The sequence below is a fragment of the Podarcis cretensis genome, assembly GCF_951804945.1.
Source record: "Podarcis cretensis genome assembly, chromosome: 8".
NCBI lineage: Eukaryota > Metazoa > Chordata > Lepidosauria > Squamata > Lacertidae > Podarcis > Podarcis cretensis.
In genome coordinates, this window is record NC_137177.1 from 9,873,338 (window position 1) to 9,893,022 (window position 19,685).

The 19,685-nt window shown below is 43.9% G+C and overlaps 1 protein-coding gene and 1 long non-coding RNA gene across 4 annotated transcripts in view; one reads left to right on the forward strand and one right to left on the reverse strand.

Annotated features, from left to right (window-relative positions):
* LOC307221407 lies at nucleotides 1-18,652 on the reverse strand. Its single transcript, XR_013841376.1, has 5 exons — nucleotides 18,618-18,652; nucleotides 8,852-8,944; nucleotides 6,610-6,668; nucleotides 4,786-4,878; nucleotides 1-268 (listed from the first exon to the last, which is right to left on the reverse strand). It is a non-coding gene; the product is annotated as an uncharacterized lncRNA (long non-coding RNA).
* LOC307221271 (galectin-4-like) overlaps nucleotides 16,455-19,685 on the forward strand; it is a 20,093-nt gene continuing 16,862 nt past the window's right edge. For 2 of the 3 annotated variants that reach the window (XM_079985694.1, XM_079985696.1), the window contains exon 1: nucleotides 18,504-18,649. In XM_079985694.1, coding sequence (XP_079841820.1) covers nucleotides 18,519-18,649 — 131 coding nt within the window. In that variant the 5' untranslated portion in view covers nucleotides 18,504-18,518. Of the gene's footprint in view, nucleotides 16,813-17,835; nucleotides 17,925-18,503; nucleotides 18,650-19,685 lie in introns of those variants that run through there. The other variant, XM_079985695.1, reaches the window with a different exon arrangement.

The window sequence follows — 19,685 nt, forward strand, 5'->3', positions numbered from 1 at the left end:
TTCATCTTTTAAAATTGACTTAGGAGTTCAAACATCAGACACACCCACTTGATGCATCCTTCAATGGAAACATAAATCATGCTAATAAAATTCCAAACAGTTCTTATAATCTTAGAATCATCCATTGTCTTTAAGCAAATTACCTTTCCTGAGGTGCATCGCAATTGCTTGCAGATTTGGCCCAGTCGGATTTGAATACTGTTATGTGCTCTCCCCACTTTCCTGAGATGTGATACGTTCTGAGAAAACACTACTTGGGTTTGGCTTCCTATGGAGGAGAGACAAGTGGAGATGGATGCTGTTTTTGTAATATTTGATTCATTTAGAAATCTACAGTAGCGACTACTACAATGAATGAGAGAGCCTCGTTTGGCTGGAGAAGTAGGGGAGAGCTTATGAAGGTTTTGAATAGGGTGGCCAGGTGACAAAGAGGGCATGTTCACTAGTCATGTAGAAGAGAGAATTCCAGCAGGTATATAGTGCATGACGAGCTGCACTGGATGAAATTATCTCTTCTATGCGACAATTAAAGGTGCAGGAGCCCCATCCATATCACTATTAAAGGTGAAGGAGCCCTGTTCATTTTTTGGCATCTGCCCACTCTAGCTTTGACTGTTTGGCCAGCGAAGGAGAATGCTTTACAAGTGACTGGGAGAACTGATCCTGATGGATACTAGCATGGCTTGCTTATTTGCAAATTAACAATCCAGTACAGTGGTACCTCAGGTTAAGTACTTAATTCGTTCCGGATGTCTGTTCTTAACCTGAAACTGTTCTTAACCTGAAGCACCACTTTAGCTAATGGGGTCTCCTGCTGCTGCTGCGCTGCCGGAGCACGATTTCTGTTCTCATCCTGAAGCAAAGTTCTTAACCCGAGGTACTATTTCTGGGTTAGCGGAGTCTGTAACCTGAAGCGTATGTAGCCTGAAGCGTATGTAACCTGAGGTACCACTGTACAACCGCATTTAACTTGAGCATTTTCAAATTACCTGGTTGGAGGCTGGTGGGTTAAAATCAAACAATTTAAATGCTGGAAGGTGGAGGGCTTAAAAGCTCTTTTGGCACAGGGTTTTCCAAGTGCAGAAGGAGCTTTTAAGCTCTCTGCCTTGCTTGCCAGACTCTGGGATGCTCTTGCAGGAACTTGCATGACCCTGCAAGATCTCGTGGGAGCATCCCAGAACCTGAAAAGCAAAGCAGAAACTTTAAAAAACTCTCTTCGTTGTTTGCGGGGTGGGGGTGGGGTTGCAAGGCCCTCTTAGCACACCAACTCTGGAAAAATAAGGCTGCTGTCATTACACCAATCAGGCCATTGTTCTGTCTAGCATAGTATTGTGTGCTCTGATGGGCATGACTGTCCCAGGTAGACTTTCCAACCCTCGTTACAGAGATCTATCAGGTGGAGTTGTCAGGAATTGAAACTTCCGAGTACGAAACATAGGTTTTACGACAGTGGTGGGGAACATCCAGCCCCCCCAAGGCAAATTAAGTCCGGCAGGTATCCTAATTAGGCTCACAAGGCAGTTCCCCCCAAACCGTGCCAGCCTGCTCCCATACCTGCCATTACCAGGTATGTGTGACACCAGGTGTGGGGCAGGTGAAGACACAACTGCAAAGGAGCTAGCTCTGCTGGAATCATCTGGTTCTGAAGCATAGGCAAGAGAAACGTAAAGGGAAACACTTCTTTTGCTCTTGAAGTTTGATAACAAACCATGAGGTTTGCAGCACCTGCCGCCTATCAGCGGCACATGTTGATTTCAAACTCCAAGGGCAAAGGAAGGGTTTTTCAAGCTGGCCTGCAAAGGAAAACACTTCACCTGACATCAGGGGAACATCCAGTGACTGACAGGTAGGGAGCTCCGCCTCCTACCAAATTGACCCACAGCTGTTGGGCGATATGCCGCTGGACCCAGTTCCTTATCTCTGCTTTACGAACAAGCTGTGTGCTCCACTCAGGAGATTAGAGTGTGTTGCAAGTGCAGTGACTGAGGTGTGCCCAGTCAGAGATGACGATGTGTGTGGAGTGTATTATATGCAGGTGATTCAGTCTGTTTCACCTGCATATATTATATAATCAGGGCCACCTGCTGTTCATAGGACTTCACAATAAGGAAGTGCATACCCTCAAGGATTTCTCCGATAAAAATAGGAACGTCCTAAGGAAAAGCCCCATAGGAAATCCCCTTCATGGATCACTGCCTTACCGTGGCGAAGGGGCTTGAATAACTCAGAGAAGCTATGAACTATGCCGAGCAGGGCACCCAAGATGAACAGGTCATAGTGGAGAGTTTTGACCAAACGTGATCCACCTGGAGGAGGAACTGGCAAGCCACTCCAGTATCCCTGCCAAGAAAACTCCATGGACAAAAACAACAGGCATATAAAAGTTATGACACTGGAAGATGAGCCCCTCAGGTCAGAAGGCATCCAACATGCTACTGGGGAAGAGGACAAGTACAAGTAGAGCTGATGAAGCGGCTGGGCCAAAGCCAAAAGGACGCTCAGGTGCGGATATGCCTGGAAGCGAAAGGAAAGTCCAATGCTGTAAAGAAAAATATTGCATAGGAACGTGGAATGTAAAAACCATGAACCTGGGTAAGTTGGGTGTGGTCAAAATTTGCAATGACAAACCTAGATAGCATCTTAAAAAGTAGAGACATCACCTTGCCAACAAAGGTCCGTATAGTTAAAGCTATGGTTTTCCCAGTAGTGATGTATGGAAGTGAGAGCTGGACCATAAAGAAGGCTGATCGCCGAAGAATTGGTGCTTTTGAATTATGGTGTTGGAGGAGACTCTTGAGAGTCCCATGGACTGCAAGAAGATCAAATCTCTCCATTCTGAAGGAAATCAGCCCTGAGTGCTCACTGGAAGGACAGATCCTGAAGCTGAGGCTCCAATACTTTGGCCACCTCATGAGAAGAGAAGACTCCCTGGAAAAGACCCTGATGCTGGGAAAGATGGAGGGCTCAAGGAGAAGGGGACAACAGAGGATGAGATGGCTGGACAGTGTTCTCGAAGCTACCAGCATGAGTTTGACCAAACTGCGAGAGGCAGTGGGAGACAGGAGTGCCTGGCGTGCTCTGGTCCATGGGGTCACGAAGAGTCGGACACGACTAAATGACTAAACAACAACAACAACAAGGAAAAGCAGGACTTTCTGGCATCAAACCAGAAACCGGGACAAGCTTCTCTAAATCAGGGACATCCCTGGAAAATAGGGACACTTGAGAGGGTCAGTAAGTGCTGATGCTCACTTTGTGTTTGCTTGATATAATTTATAGGAAAGCTTCCCTGACCAAAGGAATTCAAGCACCCAGAAATATTTCCCCCTACTAGACTAGACATTACATAGGAGATGTATTCATCAAACTCCAGTCTTGTTTGCTTTTTTTTTAAAAAAATTAATGAATAACAACCTTGGTGTTTGCAGTATAGGTTAGAGGGACTGCTTAGCAATTTTCCTTTCTGGCATTTTTTCACTCAGAACCTGCTGCTTCACATTTTAAAGATACAGAATAAACCTTATCTCACCACCACTCCCCAGCTGCTGAGAGAAAAGTAGTGTAGGAAAGAATAATTGTGCATGAACAAATGGTGGAAATGGTTAAGCAGCCCATCACCTTTCATTTTCACTGCTCCTGAATGCCTTATGAAGAACGGCTAAGGGAGCTGGGCATGTTTAGCCTGGAGAAGAGGAGGTTAAGGGGTGATATGATAGCCATGTTCAAATATATAAAAGGATGTCACATAGAGGAGGGAGAAAGGTTGTTTTCTGCTGCTCCAGAGAAGCGGACACAGAGCAATGGTTCCAAACTACAAGAAAGAAGATTCCACCTAAACATTAGGAAGAACTTCCTGACAGTAAGAGCTGTTCGGCAGTGGAATTTGCTGCCAAGGAGTGTGGTGGAGTCTCCTTCTTTGGAGGTCTTTAAGCAGAGGCTTGACAACCATATGTCAGGAGTGCTCTGATGGTGTTTCCTGCTTGGCAGGGGGTTGGACTCGATGGCCCTTGTGGTCTCTTCCAACTCTATGATTCTATGATTCTATGATTCTATGAATGCAGCCTCCGAGGTTGCTATTCATAAAATGAATTTTCAGAACAGATTCATGTGCCTCCAAGTGTAATGGCTAGTTGATTCACTCAGGGAGCTTCCAGAGTGTCACTATTTTTTGGTGGTATTCAATCACATCCTGGTGAACTCAGGCTACACAATTAAAGCTGATTATTGGGGCTGTTCCAAAAGATTGGACTTTTTCTGATAAGAAAAGTCATTGGAAAATGGCACTGGAAAGTGTGAGACAATGCTTGGTGTGACATTGTCTAACCTCCCCGCAAACAAATCAGCATAAATCCACAAAGAGTAAACAGGAGTGTGTACACAGGACACCAGACAGGACTGGACACTGTAGTGTGCGCTTGAGTGGCACAATCTCATGCTTTGTGCTTGACATTGTGGTACACTTGCCACAGACTTTGGCCACCACCGAGCATAGGGCTTGTTCAACGGCAGATTTCCTGATGGATTCTCATGTGACCTGCTCTGGCCTGTGAAATTAAAAATGTTTTTTTTGTTGTGTGTTTAATTGTCTTGTAGTACATCTCTGCCTTGGCTGGTGCTCAGTAGTGGCGCTAGTGCACAGGCTAAATCACTGCTTGACCTTCTCATGACCCTGTCAATTCAAATCCCGCTTTGAGCTCCAGTCCTGTTGATTGACAAAAACGGCAGATGAGGGACTAGTGTAGCCAACGATTCATGAATGGAATAAAATACTTAAATAAAACTCACTTAATTAGAAATATTTGTCGACTTCTTAATCGCAAAGCTCTCTGAGCAGCGTACATGATGGAATTGTTCACAGAACAGGGCTAAAATCCACGGCTGTTAAAAGAAACAAACCCAAATAAACGTAAACTATTAATAAAACGCAGATAAAAATGAGTAGAACTTCTAATAAAACAAAATAAATATTGATAACTGAATTTTATGTGTGGGCAGGCTTGCTGAAAAAAACAAAACGGTTTTCTGCAGTTGTCTAAAGGAATAAAGTAAAGGCACCTGCCTAAGGCTAACAGATGCAACAAACACTGATACAGAACGATGAAATGCATACCTTAACTAATGAAAACACGTGACAAAGGGAAAGGGGAAGTGTTTCCAGGGAGAAAAGGCATTGCAAGGATTGCAGACAATGCTAGTCATGGAAATGTTTTGTCGGTTCTTGGCTGCGAGTAGGAGTGTGACAAATATCTTATTAATGCTAATCATGCATAGTCCTGACAATGCTTTGTTTATTTAGCAAAAATGATATCCTGCCTTCCAGAGAGAGAGAAATCCTCTTAAGACAACAAACAAATATATATAAACTAAGGATGCCTCCAGACTATCACTATTTTGCAGGAGGGAATCAAGCACATATTGGAAATTTAGGTTTGCAAAATTAAAAAGGATTGAAGTGCTCTGTCAATCTAGTGCAATGGAAGAACTTTATGTTATTATTTATTAAATTTGTATACAGTGGTACCTTGGGTTTACAAACTTATTTTGTTCTGGAAGTCCGTTCTTAAACCAAAGCGTTCTTAAACCAAGGCATGGTTTCCCATAGCAGTGGGGGACTCAATTTACAAATGGAACACACTCAACAGGAAGTGAAACATGTTCTTATTCCAGGCAAAGTTCCCAAACCAGAACACCTACTTCCGGGTTTGCAGCGTTCTTAATCCAAGTTGTTCATAAACTAAGCTGTTCTTAAACCAAGGTACCACTGTACTGCCCTTCACCTGAAGATCACAGGGTGGTTCACAATGCAAATGCATGGTTGAAGAGAAACGTTTTTGCCGGCGCCTAAAGATGCATAATGAAGGTGCCAGGCAAACATCCCTTGGTAAAGCATTCCACAATCGAGGAGCCACCAACATACTCTGGATAACCCCACTCAGCAATGTAGATGTTGAACAGTATAGGAGATAAAACTGAATGCTGAGGAACCCCACACTGAAGCAGAGCGCCCCTTGCGCCGGGCAGACATCCGCAGTGTGTTGGAGCCCTGCGGGAGTTTCCCGCAGGGCTCCCCACGCTGTGGATAGCAGCCTGCTGCCCGGCGCGAGGGGCGCCCTGAAGCAGAGCGCCCCGCGCGCCGGACAGACATCGGCCAGCCCCAGAAGCACGGGGGACAGCAAGGAGGTGCAGCGCCGCCATCCCGCTATTCCTCGACCTGGTTCTGTTTCCCCGACCTGGTTTTGGGGGGGAAATAAAGGAAAAAAAATTTTCCTTTATTCCCCCCCCCAAAAAAAAACAACTAGGTGCGTCCTATGGGACGGAGCATCCTATGGGACGAAAAATACGGTAGCTTCCAAATCCAGGGAGAGTTTCTTGAGGAGTGGTTTTGCCACTGGCTCCTTCAAGCGGGCAGGGACCACCCCCTCTTGCAAGGCAATATTGATCACCTCCCTGGCCCAGCCAGCTGTCTCTTCCCCGCTAGTTTGTATCAGCCAAGAGGGGCAAGGGTCCAGAATACAAGTAGTTGCCCTGACAGCTTGTCCACATCCTTGAGCTTTACTAGTTAAACTCGACCAACACAACAGGAATGGACAGCCCTTGAGATTCATCTACCATTAATAGCGGAGTCAAGATCCCGGTCACAAGCATCATTCAGCTGGTCCACAGCATACCTGTAAAAAAAAATGCAATTAATAACCATGCACTATCTAGTACAGCAGTTGCTACAACAGGCCGAGAAGTCATTTAGTGATCTGCTAAGATGCTTAGCAACTTTCAAGTGGTTTATGAGGGGGGAAAGTTTGGGAATCACTGTGTTTAAAAAAGATAAAGGAATCACCACATCAGAGCAAAATAGATAGACAGCAACAGTTTTTTTTTTTTTTTAAAGTGCATGCTTCTTTCATGTGGCGAAGGCTTATTAACTGGTTGCCTACCTCACTAGACTGGAATATGTACATTGTTAATTAATATGGGTGGTATGAGTTGAAAACACAAATTTAAGCCTACCACAGCCTACCACAACTGCTTTTTATTTCTTCCCAAGAGATGCTGGCCCAGGAAAAGTGATTGCTTTAACCCACATGGTGACACTCTGCATATCATTGTGATGATGCTCTCACAGGCCCGCCAGTTCAGAATAAAAACAAACCTATCTGCTTGGAATTCAAAGGAAGTCAAAGCACCAGTGGAATCCTTAAGGGGGTGGAGAACTGGGGAGGAACTGCATCCCTAAGATGTAAACAACAAACAGCCTTACGGTGCTGCAAAGACTAACCTGGATGGATTGTGGCATAGTAAGGAGATCTTCTCGTGCTGTAAGATGTGCAGAGAAAGCTCTCCTTTGCATTCCGCTGTGTGGAGTAGTCTCATTATGTGATAAAGCAAGAAAGAGCCCTCTCCCTAGTGGAACTTTGCTGACACTTTCCATCATTTTGGTGCTAAGTTTTACTTATTCATTTATTTATTTATTGCATGTACAGTGGTACCTCGGGTTACATACGCTTCAGGTTACATACGCTTCAGGTTACAGACTCCGCTAACCCAGAAATAGTACCTCGGGTTAAGAACTTTGCTTCAGGATGAGAACAGAAATCGTGCTCCGGCGGTGTGGCAGCAGCAGGAGGCCCCATTAGCTAAAGTGGTGCTTCAGGTTAAGAACGGACCTCCAGAATGAATTAAGTACTTAACCCGAGGTACCACTGTGTATCCCACCTTTTTTCTCTAAGGAACTCAAGGTGACAAACACTAGTCCTCCCCCTCCTCAGAACAACCCTGTGAAGTAGGTTAGGCTGAGAGGCAGTGACTGGCCCAAAGGTCATCCAGTGAGCTTCATGTCCAAGGTGGGGGGGGGCGGATTCAAACCCTGGTCTCCAACCACTACTCCACACTGGCTCTTATAAGTAAGAGATTTACTTATTTGCAAAGGCATTTTCATTGTATTATGTGTGTGTTTTCTTATTGTTTAAACTGGTTTTCAGTGGTTTGTACAGTGGTACCTCGGGTTACATATGCTTCAGGTTACATACGCTTCAGGTTACAGACTCCGCTAACCCAGAAATAGTACCTCGGGTTAAGAACTTTGCTTCAGGATGAAAACAGAAATCGTGCTCCGGTGGCGTGGCGGCAGCAGGAGGCCCCATTAGCTAAAGTGGTGCTTCAGGTTAAGAACAACTTCAGGTTAAGAACGGACCTCTGGAACGAATTAAATACTTAACCCGAGGTACCACTGTATTTTTGTTTTATGTGACTGCATTCTGTATTTTGCACCCCATCCTGGCATCCGCTGGGCTAAAGGACGGGCTATAAATATTCCTCATAAGTAAATAATTCATTGAATAAAACTGTTAGTCACTGAGGTGCCACAAAGATCCTTGATGTTTTTTTGTTGCAAGAGACGAATGGAGCTGCCTCTCTGGAATCCATCCCAAAACTTGTTTGTGACAGAGATTTAGTCGCTCATCTATGAACAGAAGCCACTTACACTTCTAGCAGTCAGCCCAAGTCATCGTGAGCACTTCTAATGCTGCAACCAATACTTTTCCCTAGGCAACCAGAATATGATAAATATTTATGGCAAACACTTGTTTCAGTGGCATGACTGTTAAAGTGGTATTAGTGCTTTACATTTATAGTGTGGATGTGATCAAAGCCAGCTTCTAGATACATGCAGCAGATGGTCTGGATGAGGAAAGATCTTGCACTGCCCAGATAACCAGCAGAAAAGGAGGAGCCTGGTTCCTAATGAGTATTTCTTGTGCACAGAGTAAGATCTGCTCAGTCACGCACTGCCAAATGATTATTGCCAGGTAGTCTGTCATTAACTATAGCATAGTCAGGCTGCGGACACACTAACCTGTTTGGAGCACAAAAATATAGTTCATCTCAGTCCGGAACTGTTCATGCTCATCTTCAACATGCTGCTTTCAATCAAAATTGATTCTAGATCCTGCCGTGCACAAGGGTGGGGTGTGATTAGTTGAAACACATTATAAACTCCTCCCCTTGTGATAGGATTAGCCACTCCTCTTCCTCCCTGCACATGGCCCAGGTGAATGATGGAGGAAGCGGTGACTGCAATCTTGGTTATTAGTCCACCCACAACGAATTAGGCAGGTGTGGTTACACCCCCCTCCTCAATTGCTGGAACCATCTACAAACGGACACAATTTCCTACTCTACAATTGTATGATTATATGGTAATGCAGAACCAACCTTCTTTATTTTCGGGTTGAAACCAGTTTCTCAGTAAGTGGTTTTCAGCAGGGCAAGGAGAAACGCAACGCATCTAGATTGTGTGGACTACGTAGAAAAAGCAACTAATTATAGCAGAACAGAATGTTTGTAAAACTAACTTATTTGTCATGCTGTTGATAAAGTAGACATTTGGCCGCCATAGCGAAGCCCATCGCCCTATTGAGCCAGTGTGGTGTAGTGGTTAAGAGCGGTAGTCTCATAATCTGGTGAACCGGGTTCGCATCTCCGCTCCTCCACATGCAGCTGCTGGGTGACCTTGGGCCAGTCATACTTCTTTGAAGTCTCTCAGCCCCACTCACCTCACAGAGTGTTTGTTGTGGGGGAGGAAGGGAAAGGAGAATGTTAGCCGCTTTGAGACTCTTTCGGGTAGTGATAAAGCGGGATATAAAATCCAAACTCTTCTTCTTCTCTTCTATTGGACGTCAACAAAAAAAGCTCTATAGCAAAGGCTTCCATCTTGCAAAGTCGATAACTATGGCATTTCAGAACATTCCCATCTTGGTCAGCAAACAGTTGCTCTCAGAGCACATTGAGGCCAAACTCTAATAAACATATGCATTCCTATTTTTCTAGAAAAAGAGGTGCCGGAACTCACCATGAACGCCTCCCTTGTTCTCTTACAATGGCAATGGCATCCACCTGAAAGGTGCCAGAACTGAGTTCTGGTAAAGGGGAAACAGGACCTGCCTGCTCATGAGGAGGAATTTCTGGCTGCCAACTTGGGGGGACTGGGCCAGCTGTTTCTGAAGAAGGTTCAGGTGCTTGGGGCAGGACTTTGATTTGCAGTTTGGATCGGGGGATGAAGTGGACCGGACCAAGAGGGAAAAAAAAGATTTACAGGATCCCCAGTGTGCCAGTGAGAAAGCAAATTGGATTGTGGAGTTTTGTCTTGAAGCAGCTGCAGAGACCAATCCACAATTGGGGTGGCTCCAAAATGATTAAACCTGTGATTTTTCCTGAAGTAGTTGCTTAATCTGCAGGAATGGAGAACTCTGTGAAAATCCCAAGATGAAAACAATATAGGCCGCTGCCTAATGTGTGTGTGTGTGGGGGGGAGTGTTGTGTTTGTATTTTTTTTGTGGGGAGGCTGTTTACTTTTGCTACAGGGATTTTTTCCTGCAAGTTTTAGCAATGGTTTAAAAATGCTGTTGATCTGTGCTTTTTGCAGGTTGTTAAGTGGTGAGAACTGTTTAATGGTTTTAAGAACATGGTGTGTGTGTGTGTGTGTGTGTGTGTGTGTGTGTTTGAAAGCCACCTTGTGCTGCAGTCGCCCAAGGGAAAAAGAAATGATTGTGATGATTGTTTGGGTAACTGTGTGTTTGTTTGAAAGCCATGTGTGTGCTACAAGGGCACTGTTAAGGAAAAAATCTAGGTGCGAGGCTGCTCAGTCACCCAGCTCGTCAGGCAGAGCCCACGGGTCCCTGCAGAATAAAGGAAGGATTCCAGCCACCAACTGGAGCAAATAGCTGTTGACCAAAGTTTATTGCACAATAGGTTCAAAGAGCAAATTTGAACCCCGAGGATGGGGTGACAAAGACTTTTAAAACTTTCCCACCATATCCCAGAATACAGTTCGTACAGCATCATTGCTACATCACTGACATGTCACAAAAGGGGAGGGGTTGACCTTGGCAAACATGTCCAGACAAGTCCTTGGTACAAGATTAGCATAAGCAGACATGGCAGGGCAAGACTCATGTATAAGATTAGCATAGACAAATATGTCTTAAGTACCCACCACCCAAAAGTACAATAGAAGTTCCTTTGCATGTCTAGAGCCTGAGGCGAGTCAAGTGATGAGATTTGGCTTCCTTTGGCTAATAATGAGCCCAGCAATTGTCACCTCTGGGAACTTCCCGGAGTCCTTTTTCAAGGGGAAAATGGGAAAGGAGATGATTTTATATTATTTTTTTCAGCTAGGTAACTTCCCTGAGCTGTCAAGTTGAAAGGATACATTCAGGCATAATATTTGTAATATTTAACTTTAAAGATGTGCCCCCCCCCTGGTAATTTCCGTAACAGGCACAAATCGGGAAAGAATGAACAAAGGCCTTTGGGTGATACAGCTCTGCCACTGATGCTTACATCCCAACTTAAACATGTCAGAAACCCATTATCTAGGGCATGCCAAGGTGGGGTGACTGGGTAAGCTGGACTGGGATTCAGAAGTGACTGGGAGTGTGCACCATGGGGAACAGGGTGGCTTGAAGAGTTCACAAGGGACTGGATATTGTTAAACAGGAATAAGCTGTTGCTGTGTTAGGTTGGGATAAAAGTGATGTTGTGTTACGATATGTTTTTGATGATGTGTGTTCTAAGTGCCTGTTGTAACTTTTCTGTTACTTTTCCATAGGGGAGCTGTGTGTGGTGCATCTCGGACAGATGTTTGGTTCCTGGGTGGGTGATGTTATGAGTTTGTGGGTAACAGGCACCCATAATTTCTGGGTTCGGTAGATGTTATAATTTAATCGATGCTTGGAGTATTGAAATAGGTTGCCAGGCGCTGGATTTAGCAAACTGCTAAAATACAGGCCAAACCAGTTTTTCTGTGTGTGCAGGAAATCGCCTGGTGAAGGAACCATCAAGGAAAACAAAGGAAGGGAATAGGCAGAGTGATTAAGCTAACAAAGACAGGAAGGGAAGCTACCAGCAAAGCTAAAACTGTGTGCCAGCCAGCAGATGGGTTGAGTCTTGCACTGTGCTCTGGGTAGTTAGCAAAAGACTTAAGAAAGATTTTTTTTTTTTGGGGGGGGGGTGAGCTTCAGGATTGGAGTTGGCCTGCTGTAAGTGGGAGGAAAAATACTGGTAGCTGCATTTTGTAAATGTTTTGCGAGCTGGAGAAAGCGGGGTCAGAGCACAATGCAGGCTAGCAGTTTGAATCCAACGTTGCACCCATGGGAGAAACAGGAGCTGCTTAGGGTGTCAAGCTCTGAATTCCTCCACCGTAGGCTCAGGTTGTATATATGTGTAAATAAACCATATGTCATAAAGACACCACAACAGTTGACTCTGTGCCTCATTTCCGAAGGAAACACAGACCTCGGATAAGTGCCTGGAACCCTGGAATCCCACTCTGCTTGGAGGCTGGGGTGGCGTGTAACAGTATGTTTTAACATTTTGATTCTTATTACAGTGGTGCCTCGCAAGACGAAAAGAATCTGTTCCGCGAGTCTCTTCATCTTGCGGTTTTTTCATCTTGCGAAGCAAGCCCATTAGCGGCTTAGCGCTATTAGCAGCTATGGGGCTTAGCGGATCAGCTGTTAAGTGGCTTAGCAGCTTAGCGGATCAGCCGATAAGTGGCTTAGCGGATCAGCTGTTAAGCGTCTTAGCGGATCAGCTGATAAGCGGCTTAGCGGCTTAGAAAAAGGGGGGGGGGAACCCGCAGGAACTTGCAAGACATTTTCGTCTTGCGAAGCAAGCCCATAGGAAATTCGTTTTGCGAAGCACCTCCAAAACGGAAAACCCTTTCGTCTAGCGGGTTTTCCGTCTTGCGAGGCATTCATCTTGCGGGGCACCACTGTATTGCAAAGCGCTTCATCTGCCCCAGCTGCAACAAAACATGACTCTCCTGCATGCCAGAGCAGGCACTGTAACCTTCCAACACTTTGACTTCACCCCCCAAAGGCGCACGCCTCCATGGTCTCCCAAGACAGACGGATGCCAGCCAACGGGCTTTGAGGTGCTTTATAGTAAGCATTCTAGAAACTGATGAATATATAGTGCAAAATAAAATATACAGCTGTTGTTATTCCTTTCCCCCCCCCCTCCCAGCTGCACTGGCTGCTTAGCTGCTTCCAAGTACAGGTCAACGAACCTGCCTTGACCCATAAAGCCTGAAATTGCTTGTTGGGCCAGGTAACCTGGAGGACTCTGGTGGAATCTACACACATATAAAAAAGGCTGTGAAAATGCTTTTTTTAAAAAAATGTTCTGAAAAATACATTGAGTTTGCCATAGCTCAATGTCACCATCTAGTGTCACATTTGTATATTGCAATTAACAACACACTTTAAAACAGGCACCCCCAAACTTGGCCCTCCAGCTGTTTGGGGACTACAACTCCCATCATCCCTAGCTAACAGACCAGGGATGATGGGATTTGTATTTTTTTTAAAATAATTTTATTGGTTTTCCAACACAAATAAAGACAAACAACACATTCACATGCACAAACAAAAAACATATAAAACATGTATAATTTCATAATCCTGTTTTCATACCCCTTGTTTCTCCGACTTCCCCATACCTCCCTTTTACTGCATCCTTATTTTTAACAATTTTTTTTTAGCAATTCTCCAATAATTAATTATCTAATTCACTTTCATTACGTTTCTTTTTCTCTAACTTATTAATTACAGCTGCAATTCTCTATTTCTTATTCCCTGACATCTAACACTCCTCAATTTTGCAATAATTTTTAAGATATATCTTGAATTTCTTCCAATCTTCTTCCGCTGTCTCTTTCCCCTGGTCACGAATTCTGCCGGTCATCTCTGCCAGTCCCATATATTCAATCACCTTCGTCTGCCATTCCTCCAGAGTAGGTAGTTCTTGTGTCTTCCAATACTTTGCAAGAAGAATTCTTGCTGCTGTAGTAGCATACATAAAAAACGTCCTATCCTTCCTTGACACCAATTGGCCAACCATACCCAGAAGAAAAGCCTCAGGTTTCTTAGGAAAAGTCCACTTTAGGACTTTCTTGATTTCATTATAGATCATTTCCCAAAAGGCTTTAATCCTCGGGCAGGTCCACCAAAGGTGGTAGAAAGTACCTTCAGTCTCATTACACTTCCAGCAATTATTATTGGGCAAATGATAAATTTTTGCAAGCTTGACTGGGGTCATGTACCACCTATAAATCATTTTCATTAAGTTTTCTTTTAAGGCATTACATGCCGTAAATTTAACACCGGTGGTCCATAACTGCTCCCAGTCTGCAAACATAATGTCATGACCAATGTCTTGTGCCCATTTAATCATAGCTGATTTCACCGTTTCATCCTGTGTATTCCATTTTAGCAGCAAATTATACATTCTTGACAAATTCTTAGTATTGGGTTCTAACAATTCTGTTTCTAGTTTAGACCTCTCCTTCTGGAAGCCTATTTTCCTGTCCTGTTTAAATGCTTCATATATCTGATGATAGTGTAACCAGTCTCGTACTTTGGGCTTTAATTTCTCATAACTCTGCAATTTAACTTTTTCACCTTCTTGTTCTAAAATTTCACAATATTTTGGCCAATTAGGCTCCATATTAAGTTTTTTCACCTCTTTGGCTTCCATTGGTGACAACCACCTGGGGGTTTTACATTCTAACAAATCTTTATACCGCATCCAAACATTAAAGGTAAAGGTAAAGGTACCCCTGCCCGTACGGGCCAGTCTTGACAGACTCTGGGGTTGTGCGCCCATCTCACTTAAGAGGCCAGGGGCCAGCGCTGTCCGGAGACACTTCCGGGTCACGTGGCCAGCGTGACATCGCTGCTCTGGCGAGCCAGAGCCGCACACGGAAACGCCGTTTACCTTCCCGCTGGTAAGCGGTCCCTATTTATCTACTTGCACCCGGAGGTGCTTTCGAACTGCTAGGTTGGCAGGCGCTGGGACCGAGCAGCGGGAGCGCACCCCGCCGCAGGGATTCGAACCGCCGACCTTTCGATCGGCAAGCCCTAGGCGCTGAGGCTTTAACCCACAGCGCCACCTGCGTCCATCCAAACATTATATAATGCTTTTCTAACAATATGGTTTTTAAAACCCTTATGTACTTTTACCTTGTCATACCATAAATATGCATGCCAACCAAATCTATTATCGAACCCTTCCAGATCCAAAATGTCTGTATTCTCAAGAAGCAGCCATTGTTTCAACCAGCAAAAAGCTGCCGATTCATAATAGAGTCTTAAGTCCGGCAGGGCAAACCCCCCTCTTTCTTTTACATCAGTTAAAATCTTAAATTTTATTCTGGGCTTTTTGCCCTGCCAGACAAACTTAGATATATCCTTCTGCCACTTCTTGAAACACTCCATCTTGTCCAATATCTGCAATGTTTGAAATAAAAACAACATTCTGGGCAGCACATTCATCTTGATAACAGCAATTCGGCCTAACAAGGAAAGTCTCAACCTTGACCATATTTCTAGATCTTTCTGGATGATGGGATTTGTAGTCCCAAAACATAGGAGGCCCAGGTTTGGGAATGCCTGCTTTAAAAGTTTTATTTGCAGCTGTATAACTAAGTCCTCTGTCCCTCCATATAATCTTTCCTGAGAATCAAAATCTTCGACAGAGGCCTTTCTTGCCTTCCTTCCAGGTATCCAAAAGATGGCAATGTTTAATATGCTATTTTCTATGCCCCCCCCCCGTCCTTTGATGGCCACCAACTTGAATGACTTTAAAAGAGTATTAGGCAAATTCATTGAGATAATGCTGTCAGGGGCTACCAGCTCTGATGGTTATGTTCTACCCTTAAGGTGATCATTCACTGTTTGCCCTTAGGAGGTTGGCTTATTTCCCCCCCCCCCTTTTAATCAGGTTTTTTGGCCCTCATACTTATTTGGGCTGCTGTGAGTTCTGTTGTTTTCTATCACTTGCTTACATTGTTATACTGGATTGAGTGTATACCATTCTGATCTCCTTAGGGAAGTAGAGCAAGATAAGGATTATTTTACCATGCTGTTATAATCTGCTGTGAGCATGTGGTAACTTTTGTCTCACACAGGCGTTTGGATGGGCAAATCTGTCAATTTTGATTTCTCTCAGTTTCTCACATTTCCAGTCAGACATTTCTACATTGGTTTGTGACTTAAGAAAAAAAAGTCCTCATGAATATCCATTCGCATCTTAGTGCTTAGTCCGAATACACACCTTTTTTCTATGCAAAATATACATATTTTTACAAATCAGTTTCCCCTAATAGAATTCATTCTGTATGTTATTGTCCCTATGATGAGCATTTTATGTGCACCTTTACATCAGTGCCTGCATTTTTTTAAGCAAATTACATGGTTGGAGAACTGCATTGCAAAATTCAGAGAAGTCCAAATTTCAAAGGATGGCTGTGTTTCAGATCATGTATTGACTCAAAAAGTACGAAGTTCACCTTCAAATACAAACTAAACAGAATTCTACACACACCCAATCCCTAAACAGAACTTTCTCATATGAGCTAGCAGATAGTAAACCTTTGCCTGCTTCTGTATTTCAGTGCAGAGTGCTTTAATGGCTGCAGAAGAGGCAAAAATTCAACAGATAACCCTTCTCTCCTGCCCTTGCTGCACCTTCACGTTGTAAAAAAATGTATCGTGTCAGAAAAATATGCGGCAGCCAGCGTTGTTGGAGCAGGTTCATTGCTATCTCGTGGGTCCCTGATAATAGCTTTATTCCCATTTGATAAAAGAGCAAACCGCGGCCAGTTTTGTACCCCGCCTACTTTTCTGAGGAAACGAAACTTAATTCTGCTTTAAGCAAGCTTTTCCTTTTCCTTCAGAAGGGCATAGAAAGAGAAAGACCAGGTGCTGAGATCCAGGAAGCTCCAAGATGGCTTTGCAGCCTATTTTGAACCCGGTGAGTGTGGAGAGTATGTGTAAGAGGGGAAAGCTTGATAAGGTGGAAGGCTGCATAGACATTTTCTAAGAGGTTGTGTCTCTCCTAGGGATGAACTAGCCGGGAGATGTGACTAGCCCTTCCCTGTCTCCTTGCAGCAAGCTTTCTATGTGCATCCTTACAGCTAGGATTGAGCTGCTGCAAGGATAATTGATTTACAGAAAAACCCCAGAGAAAATGCAGACCAGAAGCGGATAAGGCTTTTCTTGGCAGGGAGATAAGTAATGGGAAAGCTCAGCTCCTCAATTTCTCTGGATTCCTCCGGACACTGTTTTGTGGTAGAGATTCCTCCGGACACTCTTTTGTGGTAGAGATTCAAGTGCGTACCTGAACTTTAGGTTTGCACAGTTAAAATGGACTGAAGGGCTCTGTTGTTACCCTAGTGCAATAAATCTGCTTAACAAAGAAGAGCCCATTTTGTGGTTTGGAAAGCGTTTTGGAAATGCATTGAAAAGTATGCGATGAACGAAGTAACAGCGAGAAGACATGTAAGCTTCCCGCAAGCAAATTGGGATGGGTGGTCATTGTAGTATAAACAAATTGGAACAAATGCTCAGTAAAAACCAGACATTGCCTAAGCTTTGTGTTAGCTCTGTGGAAGCATATCGGGATAAATGCTCAACAACCTTGGCTATGTTACCTCAACCGAAAGGCATGGCAAGAAAAAAGCAAGGCAAAATTTAAAGCGGTTGTGACTCTTTGCTGCCTTCCAGTCAATGCAATCTAAGTTGCCCCTGAGGTCTTTCACTCCTTGCGCACTACCAAATTTGAGTCAAATCTTTGCCCAGAATGTCCCCACCACCAAGTTTGGGGCCTTAAGCTAAAAATGTGTATTTTGAAAACAGGACTTTTAAGACCATTTCCATTGTTTATCACACCAATGATATTCAGAGATATATAACGCCTGGGGAAATTATACTTGAGTTTGGGGAATAGGGACCCAGCAGATGACCACCTTTTTCTTTTCTTTTTTCTGCCCCACAGAGCGTTCCCTTTGCTGGCCCCATTTTTGGGGGTTTGACTGAGGGGAAGATGATTGTAATCCAAGGGCAAGTCCGGGTTTCTGTGAAAAGGTTTGTCCTGCTTCCACTTAGCTCTTTGTGCCTCTCCCGCCTCATCAAAACCTTTTCCTCAAATTAGATTCTCTGTTTCTACAGTCTTTCCGTCTCCTTCCTCTTCACTGACTTTCCCCTGCTTTCCAAAATTTCAGAGAGTGCTTCACATTTTGCATTTAATGTGACGTTGCTCTGTCAGGAACAGCCCTAGCATTGGGCAGAGTAAATTGGTTGCCTCAGGTGGCTGAAATTTTGGGTGTCGGCAAGACAAGGCATTAAATCACCTCTTATTTACTTTTAAATTTATTGAGATTTTTACTCTCGGGGAGATGCGAGATTTCCTGCCTCAGGTGCCATAATAACTTGCCCAGCCCTAGGTAACTTTCATGTTGACATTAGAGGAGGTGTCATTTGCATTGTGCCTCAGGGGACAAAATATATTTGTGTGAACAAGGAACCAGGAGAAACAACAACATGGGCAGTGTTTTCCTTTCGGAATAGTTTCCAGAACGATTAAAACCACAACTCCATCCAGCCTTTATTATCCTTATTTTTAGCTGTTCACCACAAGTGAATAAGCTGCTTCTGCAGTGGACTTCACCACCCATACTGATGTGGTCTACCCCCGAACTTGGAGGGTTTAACATCAAGTCCTACCCTGTTACCAGTATTCTTGATTTTAAGAATATCTGTAGAAATATTACAATTTACCAGTATTTAGCCACAAACGGGGTTGGTTCCAGGTAAGAAGATGTAGTTTTCCCCACAAGGGACCCACATTTTCCTTCCCCTGAAAGTGTGGTGCAGTTTTTAATCTACCCCTCTCCTTTAGCTAGGGTGGTCACTTAGATGTCATCACAAATAAGAGGGGACAGATTTGCCCCAAATGTGCAGAAATCTTGGGTTGCACCTAATGCTAGTTCTCCTCAGAGTTAGACTCATTAAAGCTAATGGACAAGGCTAACGTAGGTTCACTATTTTAAGCGGGTCTCCTCCGAGTATAACTAAGTTAGAGAAATCTGTGTACCATAATTTTATTTTAAAAAGACCAATACATCTGCTCTCATTATAGTGGGGAAGACTGTGAACAGGTGAGCTGTGTGCCTACGTACTCCCAGGTGCTCATTGCTGATGGGCCCCTGCAAGGTTGTAGCACCCTGCTTGTGGTTAACGCTTAGCTGGAATGAAATATTCAACGCAGCAATAGAGAAATTAAAATAATAATTTATTTGTCAGACAAATAAATATGAGGCACAGTGGTATATGGTTACCAAGCTCTGGCCTGGCCTCTTGCCATTCTGGCCAGCACTTATATTTCCTTAATCCAGCCCCCTTGCTCCTCCTGTGGCTGCCTCTGTCCAATCAGCCTGGTTGAAATTCCTATTGGCTGTTTGCTAGAACCAATCACAAAAGATACACCCATTTCCTCTTGTCCTTTTATGGGAAACAAAAAGCTATATATTCTTCTATCTATAAATGACAAATAAGTAGTAATATATCTTACATGTGTCTCAACAAGGAACCTTAATTACCAGCTCACCTCGCCCTATTGCCCTCCAAAACAGATGGTTTAATCTTAAATTTTTATCTTAAACAGATGTCAAGGATCTTGAGTTCACATCATCATTGAAAGATCTCCTTCTCTTGAAGGTCTTTTAAACAAAGGCCTGACAACCATATGTGCTCTAATGATGTTTCCTGCTTGGCAGGGGGGCTGGGCTGGTGGCTGATGGCCCCTGTGATCTCTTCCAACTATATGAAATAAGAATCTAGCATAAG